Below are 18,190 nucleotides of genomic sequence, written 5' to 3'. Positions count from 1 at the left end.
AATGCATGATCATATGTATATTATGTGTAAACGATATTTTAATTATAATCTTAATACATACACATACACCTATATACACACACACATAGGTGTAAACTGAAGGGGAAAAACACAAACATGGATTATACAATTATATATCATTTCAGTTTGCTTCTTTAACTTTTGTACTTGTCAAGTTATTTTCTAGTGAGCACATATCTTTCTCTTCATTAGAAAAGCTTCAAGTTATTTTCCAACACAGCCAGAAGAAAATGAGGTGGTATGAGTCAATCTATGATAAAATCATCAATGTTAAGAACACAGGCTTTGAGTCAAATAGGCTTGGGGTTTCCTGTTTAGTAACTGTATGCCTTAGGCAATTCTTTAATATAACACCAATTTTCTCATTTGTAAAATAAAGGTAATGCCAACCTCACTGAGCTTTTATGGGAACTAAACAATCAAGCATGGAGTAAGTATTGACTGTGAGCAAGCAGTAGTTGTTCTCCCGTAGGCCCTGAAAAGAAGATGTTACAATTTGATTCCTTGAGATCACACTTTCTTAAGAAATACCAAATGCTAAATCTACTAAAGATACAGTTCAAGATACCAAAACCCATCCATGTGTGGGAGAGAGCAGAGTCAGTGATACAAAACTGAAGTAAAGATATTAAGGATTATGAAATATGGTTTCTGACTCTTAAAGATGAGAATTACAAATAGGGAAAAAAACTAGAAGGAACCCTATGGTATTGGATTAGATGTGGAGAATTTGGTATGAATGCATGGACGCACACACACTGATACAGAAATATAGTTGTAAAAGTTTGCATACCTCCTTTTCCCCCTGCTTTCCTCCTCCCTCCCCCACCTGACACACCCTAGCTGTTTACTCAGAGGCCTGACAGCAGTGACAGGAAGTAATGACCACACCTAGGTATCATTCTCCAAAATCTAGGACAATTTGACCTAAAAATGAATAATGATAGTAAGAGATTATATAAACAACTGAATAAAATAGGAAGCCATCAATCCACCTAGTGTAAATAAATGAATAAAATGAAAGTTTCATGGGAAGAGGCTATTTATACATAGTCTCAAAGCAACCTTCCACAAAATGGTCGATAATTATCAAAGGAAAAAGAGAAATTCTACAATTGCAAAGTCTGGCAAACAGCACCTTATTCAACTGATTAAAGTAAACATTACCAGCCATGAGACAAAAATTATGATAGGATGTAGAAAAAAAGAAGACATGACTTCTGTGCTATCCCTGTCAAAGATACATCACCTAAATCTAATAAGGAAACATCATAAATGTAAACTGAGAGACAGTCTACAAAATACCCTATAATCTTCAAAAGTACCAAGGTCATGAAGTGAAAGAAAGACTGAGAAACTGTTCCAGACTGACCGATCAGCTGAAGACAACTGAATCCATCAAACTGGCTCCTTTTACTATAGAAGTCTTTATTGGGAAAACTGATAAAATCTGAGTTGGGTCTGCAAATGCCATGGCAATATTTGAATGTTAATCTCTTGAGCTGGAGGCCTGTATCGTGGTCGTGTAAGAAAATGCCCTTGCTCCTAAGGAATACCCCCACGTATTAGAGTGGTAGAGCCTCGTGGTGACAGCATACTTTTAATTGGTTCAGTTAGAAAAGGTCCTCTACTATACTTACAGCTATTCTGTAAGACTGAGACTGCTTCAAAACAAAGTGAAATCAATGAATTATGCAAGTAAAACTCAGAGTAGCGCTAGGCCAATAGGCCTCACTAACTGTAGCTATTACTAGTAACATTATGACCACTGCCAGTTGGGGAGAGATTATTTGTAAGTCCTTGCACGTGCCTCAGTTTATGATTGCTGCTAAATATAATGGCAGTAATCCTTAAGCTTCAATATTGCTTTAAAACTCCTCAGAAAAAGAAAAGCGGAGAAGGCACAGGTGATTGATCACAGACATTCTCTCCTGCATGAGATTTGAGCTCTCAACTTGTTTTCCATCTGACTAGCAAGAGAAGACTCACTTTCACTAAGCAAAGAAACAAAAAATACAATCAGATGTTTCATGCTACAGAGCAAGTCTCTGAAGAGATCAACACTTTTAAAAGACAGTATGGGGTGGGGGTGGGGGAGGAGCAACAGATCAGTGACCATCAATACAAAATGCTACACTTTATATGTTCTCTTCACTACCCCTACCTGCACTTTAGTGACCTAAAAAAAACCCCTATCTAGCAAGGGGAAACAAATGGACTGGTTCCTGGGAAAATTCGTGTTTTATAATTTAAAAGTAAACATCTCCTTTCAAATGGCCACTACCAAAATCTTTCATTCTTGCTGAGACTCGACCATTACTCCCTTCCCCTCCCCTTCCCCTCCTAACTCACTGGCCTGAGGCAAAAAGTTTAGGAGAACTTTTCAAAGGAATGAAACATAAACCCAGAAAGGGCCAGAAAGTATACTGGTACTGGCCAGTAGACTAAAGCTGCTGAGGTGAGGGGTTGCGAAGGAAGCTGAGGAAAAGGACATCCAAAAATTCAATACCACCTACATGCTATATAGGGGGACAGGTTCATTTACTATAAAAAGCTCAGATCTCTTTCTCAATAAAAATTTTTTTTCAGGGCGCCTGGGTGGCTCAGTCGGTTAAGCGTCTGCCTTCAGCTCAAGTCATGATCCCAGGATCCTGGGATCGAGCCCTACGTCGTCGGGCTCCCTGCTCAGTGAGGAGCATGCTTCTCCCTCTCCCTCTGCGGCTCCCCCGCTTCTGCGCTTCGCTCAAAAAATAAAATCTTTAAAAAAATTTTTGTTCAATTTTGGTTCTCTCAAATTTTTCACTGAAATATTCTGACCATAGAAATGTATATTGTTTCACATTAATACCACTTACATATTCATTATAATTGTCATGTCAGTTTCATTAGAGGCAAGAAATTTATCTTTCATTTTTAGTAACTGTATATTTTCAAAATGAATTTTATAATCAATATTCTAAGCAGAGTCAAAAATCCCCAGTGTTCAGATTTCCATATGTCAGCACAATCAACCAGATGGTTAATGGTCTACTTGGTAGAATTAAGACATCTTAGGAAGTAGTGTATGTTTTGCTTTTGGACTTAACATTTTATGGGGTTAAAAAACAAACTTTGATATTTTTCAACCAAATTTATAATTCTTTTTGCAATTCCCAAGAAGCAACAAAAAACCTGACAGTTTACACAAGCAACCAACAGGATAGCTTGTGTCACCCCCATTTTATTGAGGTAGAAACAGAGTCCAGGAAATACCAGCCTTAGCCCTGGACACAAAGATGAAGTGACAGCCCACAGTCAGAACCCAGGCTGCCTGGTCCATGAGGGGAGTTAAGTCTTAAAAAAAAAGTTCAAGAAGTCAGATTAAAGGCTATGAGATACTGGATAAATAAAAAAGCAACTAAGGATAGTAGGCAGATGAATGCAGCCATGTCCCTATGAATAGAGATTATAATCATCTCTTTTTATAAGCCAACCTCCTTTAGTTCAGCCAAGAATACTGGTGCTTTGTGCGTATGTCTCTAAGGTCTAACTGGCTTTATGTATCAGGATTTTTGAGCTGAAATTTATTGGCTTTATTTTATAACCAGATTTTGGATTAGAACCTTCAGACAAAATGAGAATATAATGACATTATATTGCAGAGTAGGCTGCTGACTGCAGAATTAAATTTGGGGTGAATCTTAAGTACACACTCCCTGAGTGCAGAAATGTCAAAACAAACTCCAGAAGCAAAGCCTGATTACCTAAGGGTTCAAAATTCAGGCCTCTCTCATTAGTCAGACCCTTGTCGTTTGCATCCTATTTGAAGCTGGAAACATCTGCCACCAAATTTTTTACTCAAGTAAGTTTTGTTCCTTAAATGTCATGGCTAGCAAGAATACAGTATCACCATCCCTTACCAAAGATCCTAAGGGTCAGAAGATTTTTAGAATTCAGAATTTTTTAGGTTTAGAAAAGTACCATAGCCATATACCATATACTGTGTGACACCCCAGAAGTGTCTGACCAATGGCCCCCTACTCCTATCACACTGATACTTTTGCAGTAAAAATTGTGCAAACTCACTCAACCCAAAGTGAACTAACTCAAGAATATAAATAGCCTCATCTCAGTTCAGGCCAAGTATGACCATCCAATGAGCTTCAGCACCAAACTTAGCGTAAAATTTTTTTTTTATTTTTCAGAGCTTTCAGATTTCAGAACTGAGCTTAGGATTTCAGAATTAAATACAGAATTTCAGAATTATAAAAATTCCATGTCAATTACCAAGAAATCTACCCTCCCTGAACTTTAAAAGCAAAGTACCAAAGAATATAGAAAAGTCTTGTTTCCTGTCATACACATGGTTCAATAAAGTAATCCCATCAAAAAGAAGAAGTCTGGAAAGGTCAGGTCTCTGACAAGATGAAATGTTCAGAAATATAATAACCAGGTTAGGAGGAAAAAATTCTTTTTTAGGGGAAAATTTTTAAAGTAGCCAAACACTGGGGCTTTAAAAAAAGTATGCAAAAATGTGAAAAACCATTCCAAACTTTCAGTGCAGGTGAATATGCTAAATAAATTATGGAAAATTACATAAATCAGCTTTTAACTACTATCAGAAAATGTGCTATGAGAAAGAAGCAATCCCATCTCAAGCTTCAGTCTCAACTGCTCACTTGGACTAACATTCCTGAGTTATTTCCGGGGAGGGCAACGGTCATCAAAGTCACCGTTCTGTCACTTGCAGTGGTCTTGGCCATATATGCTCTGTCTCACAGGTGCAGAACAGTTTGACGTTTCCTCTCCAAACAACTCAGGGCACCGAGAGTTAGCACAGAGCAGCATGCAGCCAGGACTTCCGAATGGGGGAGAATACACCAGAAGCCCGCTTTTCACACAACCCCATCCCTCACAGGTTTGAAACAATGACACAAACAGAGGTAAATTCTGCAAGGGTATGAAGCCCAAGCATTCTAAAGATTAGGTTGTGTGCAAGCCAGGTGGGGAAAGTAGAGTCTTTCTACATTCCTATTGAATTACACACACTCCTGTGACAATCTGAGTGACTATGGGAACTTCAGAGTTATAAAGTGGTATTCAGGGTGAAACTGGTGAGCCAGGGCAAAGTTTTACACTCACTTTGTGAGAGGTGTGAGATCTGCCACAAGCTTCACTTATAAGTAGACATTCAAGTCTTTTTTTCATTTCAATTCACCCAACACCCCTCAAAAACCTACAACATATCAAAGCACAAGCTGGACAAGGAGAACACAAGCACAGCAATGAACAAATGGCCACCAGGAAGTCAAAGCTGAAAAAGCAGTGACTCAGGATGCAGAATCTATAGACGCACCGCCATGGGCATGTCTCGGTGTTGTTTTCAGAAGAGAGACAGATACCCTGCTACTGCATACCTAAGCCACACTTTAAAACCTAACTAATGGGAAAAATCACTCTGAATGACTAACAGCAACACCCACTGAAAAATGAGACCAGAACTTGTGCGAGTCTCTATTTACACAGTTAAGTTATATAATACACCATTTTTAATAAGCATTCAGCAAAAACAGACACATAACCAAAACAAGTAAAAAATTTATTTGGTTGCTTCTTATGAACCCAAGAGCTAAACATTTAAACACAAAAGCTATTTAGTCAATTCACTGACACAATCTAACTTGTGCAACGTGACAACCACTGATCAAACAGTTAAATCAACATGGCATCACTGAAATTCTGGACTCCTTTGTATCTAAGACAGAAATCCAAGATATGACCAGGCAGTCAATAAATCTGTATGTAAAATAAACATTTTGAAATACAGGATGCTCTGAAATACTATCACTGATCAGCTTCTTTGTCACTGGAACAGGGCATACTTTTGAAAAAGAAAATAAAAGCTCAAATTTACTGTTTTCTAAAGGAAATAAAGTAAAAAAAAAAAAAAAAAGGTGACCACTGGATATTATATAAGACTGATGAATCACTGACCTCTACCTCTGAAACCAGTAACACATATGTTAATTTAATTTAATTTTTTTAAAACAGGTGATCATTCATTACACTATTACCCCTATAGTTGTTGTCTACAACATACACAGAGAGAGACACTAATATGTATGTGCCAACAGAGCTTTAGGCAGCCTCTTAGGATTGTGACAAAGAATATATTGCCTTTTATTAACCCTAGATTGATTATCTGAACAGTAATCTTCTAATTTTTATATATAATTTCTCAGCATCCCTCTAGGAAAAGGTTTTCTCTAAAATAATACCCACCTTGCACCTGAAGAACTGAATGCAGTTCTTCCACTACCTTCCTTTGGCCAAGCAGCTTCTCTATCTTTCTAAGTCCTTATGTCTGTAGATTATGTCTCGGATGTCCTGAGCACAGACTACGTGATCACCAGCTAACATTCTTTTTCTTTTTAAATCCTTAATCCATTGTAGTTGCATGATTGATACAGAATAAAAATGAATGCACATACTCTTAAAGAAGTTCTTCCATGTGCTAAGTTAAACTACAATCTATTACAGACATAAAGATTTTTTTCTGTTAAATTATTTTGATCCTATTGTTTGTCACTTAAAAAGTAGTAATTCTACCTGTTACATAGATCTTACTTAGATGGTTGAGAACTGAATGTATCCATCTCATACCAGTCATTTTTTTTTTAATTTTTTTTTTTTAAAGATTTTATTTATTTATTTGAGAGAGAGCACATGAGAGGGGGTAGGGTCAGAGGGAGAAGCAGACTCCCTGCCGAGCAGGGAGCCCGATGCGGGACTCGATCCCGGGACTCCAGGATCATGACCTGAGCCGAAGGCAGTCGCTTAACCAACTGAGCCACCCAGGCGCCCCACATACCAGTCATCTTACTAAAGGTATTTCTGAGTGTTTCTGAGGTTTTACTAAATAAATAAAACAAATGACTAACCAACAAACTTTCCATAATGTCCTAGGTGTTTTCAGGGATGCCTGGGTGGCTCAGTCAGTTAAGTGTCTGCCTTCGGCTTAGGTCATGATCCCAGGGTCCTGGGACTGAGCCCTGCATTGGGCTCTCTGCTCAGCGGGGAGTCTGCTTCTCCCTCTCTCTCTGCCCTTTCCCCTGGCTCATGCGCACACACACACACATGCGCTCTCATTCTCTCAAATAAATAAAATCTTTAACAAAAAATGTCCTAATTTTCGGGGCATCTGGGTGGCTCAGATGGTTAAGTGTCTGTCTTTGGCTCAGGTCATGATCCAGGGTCCTGCGATCGAGCCCCGCATCAGGCTCCCTGCTTGGCAGGGAGCCTGCTTCTCCCTCTCCCTGTAACATTCCCCCTGCTTGTGCTCTCTCACTCTGTCAAATAAATTAATTAAAACCTTTTTTTAAAAAATGTCCTAATTTTCAATAATGGTATCATGGAAGGCTTGACACAATGTACAGTAGGGTAATAAACTGCCAATTCATAGTTAAATTCAAAACACAGATCAACTAAATGTACATCTTTGCCTTGCCCTCTCAAAACCCAAATTTTCTCACTTTTCCTTTTCTTAATAAAATCAAGAGCAAACAATAAGCTGTTTAGACACCACACCTTCCAAAGAGGTTTACTTTGGGTTTTTGAGTTGGTTTTTTAAAATCTTACTAGCATATACCCAAATGTGTAAACACACATACACGCACACATGCACGTGAGAAAAGCAAAAGTTCTCACTGAGTGGGCCCAAGTAACTCACTTACCTTGTCTCAGGGTTGTAGCCTAATATGTAGAAAAATGAATCCACTCGAGCTTTAAACTCTCTAGCAGCAAATATGTCAGAAAAATGGGAGATGTTACACTTCCCTCTGAAAATAAACAAGCATAAAAAATACATTAGTATTACTGTCAACTGCTTTGCAAACCGAAACACTACTGGAGGGACAGAGGCAGGGGAAGATAAAACTAAATCCACGTTACTCTAAAAACATGCAGAATATGGCTACAGACTCCAAAATTACCAATTCAGAAAACTAGGAGTTCCCAAAAGAACTAAGAAAACGTCCAAATGTTGTATTTTTTTGTTTCAGGACTGCATCAACCTACAACTTCACAACTTAACTGCATTTACCTCAGCATTTTAGTCATGGATTAGAATTAATTAAACCACAGAGGTAAATTGAGGGCAGGGCTGTGATGAAAGGATATTAAACTACAACCGACAGGAAAAATTTAAACCACAGTTAAATTACTTTACAAAAAAAATCCGCCTAAAGCCTTTCTAAATCATCAAAGCAAAATGGGCCTTTTCTTCCTCTTACTTTACTATAGGCAGAATGTAAAACTGTCAAATGTTTTTCTTCTCTTTTAATGTGCAAGGAATAAAATGACTTGGAACTTAAAACTGACAGACTTTAACTTTTTAAATACATACATGGGCTCTATTACATAAACACACACTTCCCGAATTTTCAGGTCATGTTAAATGACAGTAAGTTGGAAAATACCTTCTCAAAGAAATATTGCAATAAAAAGAGCAGTAATATTTCCAGGTTCATCTATCAACACAACTTAAACCGCAGTATAGCTGAAAACTCTGTAATACGACCAAACTCCTTAAAACGCAAAGACACACACACACACACACACACACACAGGTGTTGGGAGAATTCCCAGGGTTCCCAAGGAGGCAGGGAGGCTTTAAGCAATTCCCTTGGTGGTCACAGAAGGTTAACTTTAACATCAAGTGGAAGCTAAGGGCTGTGAGTATAGCAGATGGAACTGGAGAATCAATAGCACATCAGCAGCCCACATGGGATGCTTCCAGGGGAATGAATTCCTACCACTTCAACAGACATTCCATTCCCATGAGGACTCCATGAGTTGGCACATTCACAACGTACACACCAGCTAATGACCAAGGTGTCAGAGAAAGAAACTAGCTGAGGGATAGCAACATGGGGATGATATTCATTTGCTTCCTATAAAGAAATTAAAAAGCAACACCCTCCTTTTCCACAGAGTTTAAGCCTCAGTAATGGGCAGAGGCTAACTAAGATGGGGCTCAACCTCCATTTTAAAAATGAAACAAAGATGCTTTTTTTTTTTTTTTTTTTAAAGATTTTATTTATTTATTTGAGAGAGAGAGCACATGAGAGGGGGGAGGGCCAGAGGGAGAAGCAGACTCTCTGCCGAGCAGGGAGCCCGATGCGGGACTCGATCCCGGGACTCCAGGATCATGACCTGAGCCGAAGGCAGTCGCTTAACCAACTGAGCCACCCAGGCGCCCGAAACAAAGATGCTTTTGATTTATTGAAGTTCCTTTGGGAAATACTGATAACATAATGCAGTGCTGTTGAGCACCTGAAATGTGTCTGCTCCAACGGAAGAGAACTGGATTTTAAATTTTATTTAATCTTAATTAACGTAAATTTAAATAACCACGTGTTGCTGGTGGCTACCATACTGAACAGCACAGATTTAAGTAACATTTCCAACACCACAGAAAGTTCCACTGGAAGCACTGATTTCTAAGTAACAAGATACAATTAAAGGGAAATATGGACTAGGAATCAACTTTGCAGGCCCAGGACCTATCTCTAGTATGTAGCTGGAACTAAAATGAGCTTCTGGAGAAGAAAAAGCAGGTAAGATACTTTTACAGATGAACAAACAATGCACTCACTCTGAACCTAACTACCCATCAATCTGATGTGATTTAGTCCCTGAAACCCATAGAAAAATCGGTAAGTTCCTTCATCAGCTAAACAGGGATAAGAACACCTATCATACCCACCTCATATTAAGGAGATCAAATAAGAAGTCTATGAAACTTTATACGCCAAAGTGCTACACAAAACAAGTTACTTCCATCAGTGTCTGTAACTGGAGGAAAGTGATTCCTCTCTTATTAGTCTTCAGCATTACATTCAAGTGTACCCTATCAATGTATTAGTTAAAGGGACAGAAACCCTATCAACCCACAATTCTAAACACAGGCCCTGGAAGACAGGTATGTTTTGTTCAGGAAACGGTTTCTCAGTCCCAGCACTACTGACATTTTGGACTGAATAGTTCACTTTTGTTAGGGGGCTGTCCTACACTTAGCAGTATCCCTAGTACCCCCTTCCAAAGAGGTTTACTTTGGATTTTGGAGTTGGTTTTTTAAACCCTAGCACCCCCACACTGCAACCACACGCGTCATTGTTACGATCAAAAATATCTAAGACCTTGCCAAATGTTCCGTGGGGAGAGCAACACAACTGATTTACGGAAAGCCAGAAGCAGCAGGAACAGAAGCGTATCAGCTGATAAACGACCATGAAGCTGTAATGAATGATCTCATCTACCACTATGTCCTCTATTTGCTTTCTATTTGGTTATGCGAAAGGTACTGATTTTTGTATGTTAACTTTATATCCTGCTACCTGACTAAATTCTTTATTATTTGATAGTTTAATCACTGGTTTTCTGAGGTTTTCCAGGTATATTAACTGTTGTTTGCAAATAAACATAGTTTTACATCTTGTTTACTCTTTATTTTTTTTAAAGATTTATTTACTTGAAAGAGAAACAGAGACAAGAGACAGAGAGAGCACAAACAGGGGGAGAGGCAGAGAGAGAGGGAGAAGCAGACTCCTCGCTGACTGGGAGCCCCACGTGGGGTTCGATCCCAGGACCCGGAGATCACGACCTGAGCTGAAGGCAGATGCTTAACCATCTGAGCCACCCAGGCACCCCTTTTTTTTTTACTCCTTCTTAACACCTGAATTGCACTGACCCTCCCACACAATGCGGAAAGCAATGGAAATAATGGGCACCCTTGCCTTGTTCCTGATCTCGGTGGAAATGTCTCTCAGGTATTACTATTAAATATGATGCTAGCTTTAGAAATAATCACTGCTTTAGAGATATGGGGTTTTGTTTCCCCTTAGATGTAACAATATGGTATACAATATTGGTAGAGTCTCTAATAGTGAACCTACCTTGCATTACTGGAATAAATCCCAACTGGTCATAATGTCACTTTTAATTATATTAAAATTTTTAAAGGATTCGATTAATTAGATTTAATGTTTTTCCCTTCATTAATTTCTATTTTTATTTCTATCTTCCTTCTCTGTGCTTTTTTGCTGTATAATAGCTCTCATTCATAAGAGTCTAGAAACAATCCAAATGTCCCTCAATAAGGAAATGGGTAAAATATCATTATATATTTGTAAAATGAAATACTTCATAATACAAAGGAAAGAAGTACTGATACATAGCACATCATGGAGAAAAAGTCTCAAATATTAAATGTTGAGTAAAAGTAGCCAGACACACAAAAGGCACATACTGCATGATTCCATTTCTAGTGAATGAATTTCTAGAACAGGCAAAAGTAATTTGTGGTGAGAGAAATCAGAATAATGGTTGCTTCTGGGTGGGAAGTTTTAAGAGGAGAGTAGCTTAAGAGAACTTTCTGGGATGACGGGAATATTACACGCCGTGTTCAGGGTCAAACAAATTTATCAAAGTTCGTGAAAATATAAACTTAAAATGTGTGTTTTACTGTATAAGTATTTTTAAAGTATTAGGGGAAAATAAAACAGCAAGAGTCACTAGCAGGTAACTATGGCTGTTCAAAGTTCTGTTCTTGGGGCACCCGGGTGGCTCAGTCGGTTAAGCATCAGACTCTTGGTTTCAGCTCGGGTCCTTAGATGGAGCCCTGCGTCAGGCTCCATGCTCAGCATGCAGTCTGCTTATCCCTCCCCCTCTACCTCCACTCGCATGCTCTTTCTCTCTCAAATAAATAAATAAATAAATAAAATCTCTTTTAAAAAATAAAAAATAAAGTTGCTGTTCTTGGCAATTAATGAGCCATCCTGTATGTAGCCCTGAGTACTAAGTGGAGCTGAAGATAGAGCAGGCAAGCCCACTATGGTTGGCATCCATTTTGAAATATCTTTCATATCACCTCTTGCTGAAGAGTAGAGCTTATATTTTAAAGACTAGAGATTACATTTAGAAAGCATGTGTGTATCATTTTAAGCATTCAATATTTTTTTTCTCCAAAGCACTCTTTTCATCTACTCTCTCAAAAGCAGTACATTATTTGACATTGTTTGTGGAACGAAGGAGGAGAGACTGTTAAGAGAAAATTGCCATCACTCTTACCGTGCTGAAATATCTGATTTCAGAGCCTCCAAGGTCCTATACGCCCCATTTCTAATGGGATGCTTCACTGTTAACAGAAGTATGACTATTTAAGGGGCCTTTCATTCATCAGAAACAACAGCTTCCTGCTGGACTCATTTTGGTATACCTTGGTACTCCTTGGTGTGGTGCCCCACAGCTCCACCCTGGGCGCTGCACCATTTGACAAGTGTCCCAACTGGTGGGAGGAGGCGATCTGAAGGGGATGAAGGAGCAGGAAAAGAACCACCTTACACAGGAGAGAATATAAATGGAAATACGGCCCAGAAATTCATTCCATCGAAACTATCCATAACTGGGAAAGTCTCTGTAGATTCCCAGGCATGTGTGAACCTCAGAGAAACTTGGAACGAGGCGCACAGGTAATGCATAGAATGCTTAGAGCAGCAGGCCTGCCCACAGCTTTGGTCATCACCCTTGCCTGAGCACAAAAAAGATCTTGAGACAGAGTCAGCATCTTGTCAACTGTGAGCCATTTGACTAATGACAGGCACAGAAGTTTTTTTAAACTTTCTTTTCTGTTTTTCATTCTTCTGTTTCTCTTGCCTTCCCAGGGGTTATCTTTCTCCGATTCATCTTGACTCATGTACGGTGTTTTGAGAATATGGCTCCACATAGTTTCCTAAATAGCTGCTGTATGTGTGACAACTGACGTCGCTTCCATTTCAACGCCTCTACCTCCCCACTGTCAAATGGAACTGTTTTAAGCATCTCTTCTACATATGCTGAGCTGCACATCACTGCATCCTTTTGATTTATTTGTTGTTCTTTTTATCATTTAAGCTGGGAACTCAATCGTTTGTTTTTTCATTTATATTGATGTGTTTAGTGTAACTAGCCTTCTTTTGATCAGTGTTTTAAATACATGCCACAGATTCTGGTACACTGTATTTTTACTGTTGTTTTTAAAAATTTATTTAATTTCAGTTATTTCCCCTTCTACTCAGGTGTTGTTTAGTAGGAAGCTTTATTTTTTTAAGTTTTTTATTTTAATTCCAGTGTGGTTAACATGCAGTGTTATATTAATTTCAGGTGCCCAATATAGCGGGCCAACAGTTCTATACGTTACTCGGCGCTCATCATGGTAAGTGTCCCCCTCCCCTCCGGTAACCATCAGTGTGTTCTCTATAGTTAAGAAATAGGAAGTTTCAAATTTCCAGGTGATAGGGTCTTTCAGTTCTTTGTTTTTGTTTGTAAACTACAGTTTTATTGCCTTTTAATCAGATAAATGTTTTCTTTGTGTTCTAACATATGATGAAGCTGAGAATGTGCCAAGGTACATAAAAAGAATGTGTATTCTTTATTAGTGGGGTACAGAGTTCAATGTATGTCTATAAGATTAAATGCATAGAAATAAATGTGTAACAAGAATGGTAACGTCTCTATGAAGAAAAGTCTTAAATACTCCTGAGCGACACAAAAATAAACATGAAAAAATGGAAAAACATCCCTTGTTCTGGGACAGGAAAACTTAACATGGCATTTCTCCATAGTTTGAGCTATAAACTCAATGCCATCAACCAGCTATTTAATGGAATGAAACCTTTACTATGAAGATTCACAGGAAAAACAAATAACTGAGAAAGGGGAAACTATCAGTATTACGGTAAAAAATACTACAATGCCTCTACAATTAAAAGAGCATGGCGGTGGCACATAAATAAACAGACGACAGAATAACAAGTCTGGATTACACATGGAAAGTAATCTATGACAAAGGTGGCATCTTGAACCACTGAGGTAAAGATAGGCTTTTTGGTCTGAAGTGAACACAAGATAGGCTTTTTAATAAATGGTGCTGGGACGACTGGGTAGAACTCCTCTGTAAATCAGGTACAGGGAGAGGCTTTCTAAGTAGTACTCAAAGGCGTGAGGGAATAAATGAAAAGACTGCCAAACTTAACTAGGTAAAAGTAAGTCTTGCAGAATTTTTTTAAAAAACCATAAAACTGTCAAGTGGGAGCAAACATTTGCAACATATACAAGAGAAAATGTAAAGAACTTTTACAGACAGACAAAAAAAATCCCAAAGGAAATGACATGAACAGATAACTCACCAAAAAAGACAAAAATATCCTTCAAACATAATGGAAAAACGCTCAAACTCACTCACTGTTAGCAAAATAAAGTAGAATACTGAGATACTATTTCTCACCTATCAGACTGGCACTATGATAAAAAATAAAACCACACGTTCTATTGGGGAAACAGAGGGAATGCAAATGGGCATATGCTTTCTGGAGGAAAACCACATATGCATACGCCTTTCAACCCAGCAATCTCTCTCTGATGAATCTACCCTAAAGATTCACATCCAACAATAAGGAACTACATATGCACTAGGATATTCACTGCAGCATCATTTATAACTGAAACATCCTGGAAACAACCTAAATGACCATTCACAAGAGAGCAGCTAAATAAACTAGGGTCCAGCCACACAGTGGAGTTCTATGCAGCTGTAAAAGAGAATGAGGAAGATCTCTATGAACTGATACGGAACAATTTCCAAAACATACCATTAAGTAAAAAAACCAAACACGGAAGCGTATCTATAGGATGCTACCCTTATATAAGAAAGAAGAGGTTATAAGAACACAGACATGTATTTGGGCGCCTGGGTGGCTCAGTCGTTAAGCGTCTGCCTTTGGCTCAGGTCATGATCCCAGGGTCCTGGGATCGAGTCCCACATCGGGCTCCCTGCTTGGCAGGAGGCCTGCTTCTCCCTCTCCCACTCCCCCTGCTTGTGTTCCTGCTCTCGCTATCTCTCTCTGTGTCAAATAAATAAAATCTTTAAAAAAAAAAAAAAAAAAAAAAGAACACAGACATGTATTTGCTCATTTGAAATGAAAACATGCAGGAGGGATAAACTAAGAAGCAAAGCAATCAGTTACCGATAGCAGATGGGTAGAAAAGAGGTGGTGGATGGGACCATGGTAAGAGAGTTGACAGCTACATGTCTGTCCACGGCCCTGACCCTCAGAAGCACAGCCATAGCCCACACACCCTCATATACCCAAAACTTAACAACAGTGCACATCCGCCAGGAGGAGCTAGAAGTGGAAGGCAAAGTCCAACAGATGAACCTAACTCTATTACAAATAGATAACACAGCCACACATAAGGCGGTGTGAAAGAACAGAACTGACCTAAGCTACGTTGGAAAATGCTATCTTGCCGATATATTTCAAGACTAAAGACAAAAATTTAGTCAGTAAATCTGTTTCTCACAGGGACATGGGTTACAAATTCTGAAACTATGTATTCTTGAAGAAAATAAAAATATTGTATTTTAATAACAGAATGGAATTTTTCACTGTTGAAGAAAAAAGTTGCAAAAAAGGGCATGATAAAATGAATCTTGTGGTGTTGGACTAGAAGCTTGCCTTCCCTCTCTGCTCTTAGCCACGCGAAGATACAAGAAGTTGGCAGTCTGCAAACTAGAAGAGGGATCTCACCAGAACTCAAACACGCTGTACTCTGATCTCAGACTTCCAGCTTCCAGAACTGTGAGAAATAAATTTCTGTTATTTACAAGCCACCCAGTCTATGGTATTTTGTCACAGCAGCTTGAATGGAGTTAAGACATTAGTGAAATTCAAAAGGGTCTTCAGTTCAATTGTATCGTACTAATGCCAATTTCCTGGTTCTGATGACCATACTATAGTTATGTCAGATGTTAACGCTGAGGAAGACAGGGGAAATGCAGGGCTTACAACTTTTCTATGTGTCTACAAGTAGCTCCAGATAAAAGAATTTTTACAGGACTGACAAGTACTCAAGAGCAGAGAAAGTATATTGTTCAGGTGGGTGCTCCCAGAACCTCAGAGCCCTTCCCCAACTAGCAGCTCAATGACCTGTTAAATGATGGATGAACCAATAAATAAAATGACTGTCAAGTTACGGTCTCTAATGAAGTACTGAGCACACACAGACAAAACAGAAAAAATGCTGAAGGTTGAAGTTATTTCACATATAAAAACAACAGTTAATTAAAGCCAGGAAATGATCTTGGAACTGCAAAACTAAAAGCTCTGAGGCATCATGAAGCCCCTCAGGGAACTCTTAGGAGCTCAAGGACCTGTGTCAATGCTTAGAATAGCTGGGGAACCATACAAAGATGTAATCAGTCTGTACCAATCACTGTAAGTATGATCCTAAATGCCCATAACAAACTAAAGAGATCAATTAATTCAGAATGAAAAGGGGGGAGATTAGAAGCTCTGCAGAGCCAGTTCAGGGTTTCTTGGCCCAGGGGGCTGCCAGAAAATTCACTCTAAAACATATTCCTATAAGACAAATTCCTAGCTAAGATGATAAGCTTGTCACCTGACCTGCCTGAGGATATTTTTTTCCTAAGTGATTCCTTGAAGAAGCAGATAATCAGAAAGTGGGGAAACAGCCCTGAAGTCGTTGAGACATTTCTGATACTTGGGAATTCGATGTTACAGGTGCACAGTAAAGCTGAAAATGCTGCCACGTCACATGTTCACGGTCCAATCACAAAGCAATCTCTCTAGATCCTTTCATTGATCATCAATAACACATGATCCTTAGGGTGAAAAAAGTAACACAGCAAACAAATTGCAAGCAATCATTTTTATTTAGCATAATAAAATTTATCTGCTCGTTCTCAGAACAGGTTTATCTGCTCATTCTTAGCATCTAGAGATGGCTCCTCAAGCTAAACTCTTCCTCCCATACCTGAAGTAATCGAAGCATCCAATCAACTCAGCCAAGAGGCAAGAGAAAAATAAAATAAATGGATGCTGAATAATTGTGTCATCAATAACTCGGTACAGAACTACATTTAATTTCACTTTTTCTTTTCTTCCTTTTATGCTCTAAGTCCCAATTCAGATTCAATGACTGTAAGCACTACTTATGCTATATTGGGAAGGAGGCATTCTGAGAGACTTTTTCACACCCCTTATCTTACTGAATGTAGAATCAGAAGATGTGTGGTTCAGGGTTCTGTCACTTAATCATGTGGCCTTGAGTAAGTTTGTCAAAAGGATGGCTCAAAGTTAACAAACTTGACCTTGATCACAAAACTATGTGGCAGAGCCAAGATTCAAACTGAAATCTTCTCATTTCGGGGTGCCTGGGTGGCTCAGTCAGTTAAGTATTTGACTCTTGGTTTCAGCTCAGGTCATGATCTCAGGGTCATGAGATCGAGCCCCACATTGGGCTCCACACTGGGCAGGGAGTCTGCTAGAGATCCTCTCCCCCTCCCTCTTTCTCTGCCCCTCCTCCTGCTTATGTGCTCATATTCTCTCTCTCTCTCTCAAATAAAAAAATCTTAAACAAAACAAAAAAAAAAAAACTGAAGTCTTCTCATTTCAATCTGGTGTTTTTACTATTTTATCAGCATGGGCCAAAAACACATACTAGAGAGTAAGGAGAACTCAAAAATACTTCTCTCAAGATACTAACTTTACGGGACGCCTGGGTGGCTCAGTCGGTTAAGCGGCTGCCTTCGGCCCAGGTCATGATCCCAGGGTCCTGGGATCGAGTCCCATATCGGGCTCCTTGCTCAGTAGGGAACCTGCTTCTCCCTCTCTCTCCCTCTGCTTGTGCTCTGTCAAATAAATAAAATCTTTAAAAAAAAAAAGATACTAACTTTACTATATGCTACTGATAAATGTAATGAAGAAAAGAAAACAGGGCGCCTGGGTGGCTCAGTTGGTTAAGCCTTCGTCTGCCTTCGGCTCAGGTCATGATCCCAGGGTCCTTGGATGGAGCCCCGCGTTGAGCTCCCTGCTCAACAGGGAGTCAGCTTCTTGCCCTCCCTCTGCTGCTCCCCCTGCTTGTGCACTCTCTAATAAACACATAAAATCTTTTAAAAGAGAGAGAGAGAGAGAGAGAGAGAGAGAGAAAGAAGGAAAGGAAAGGAAAGGAAAGGAAAGGAAAGGAAAGGAAAGGAAAGGAGGAAGGAAGGAAGGAGGGAGGGAAGGAGGGAGGGAGGGAGGGAAGAAGGAAGGAAGGAAGGAAGGAAGGAAGGAAGGAAGGAAGGAAGGAA

General features: G+C 39.2%; 1 protein-coding gene across 3 annotated transcripts in view; it reads right to left on the bottom strand.

The window, feature by feature from the left end:
• The window catches only part of RERE (arginine-glutamic acid dipeptide repeats), a 290,457-nt gene that overhangs the window by 148,745 nt on the left and 123,522 nt on the right, over positions 1 to 18,190 (bottom strand). For all 3 annotated transcript variants that reach the window (XM_035019874.1, XM_035019876.1, XM_035019877.1), the window contains exon 7: positions 7,734 to 7,838. In XM_035019874.1, coding sequence (XP_034875765.1) covers positions 7,734 to 7,838 — 105 coding nt within the window. The remainder of the gene's footprint in view (positions 1 to 7,733; positions 7,839 to 18,190) is intronic.

The sequence above is a fragment of the Mirounga leonina genome, unplaced genomic scaffold (assembly GCF_011800145.1).
Source record: "Mirounga leonina isolate KUSES-001 unplaced genomic scaffold, KU_Mleo_1.0 Mir_173, whole genome shotgun sequence".
NCBI lineage: Eukaryota > Metazoa > Chordata > Mammalia > Carnivora > Phocidae > Mirounga > Mirounga leonina.
This window is presented reverse-complemented; position numbering and strand designations above follow the sequence as displayed.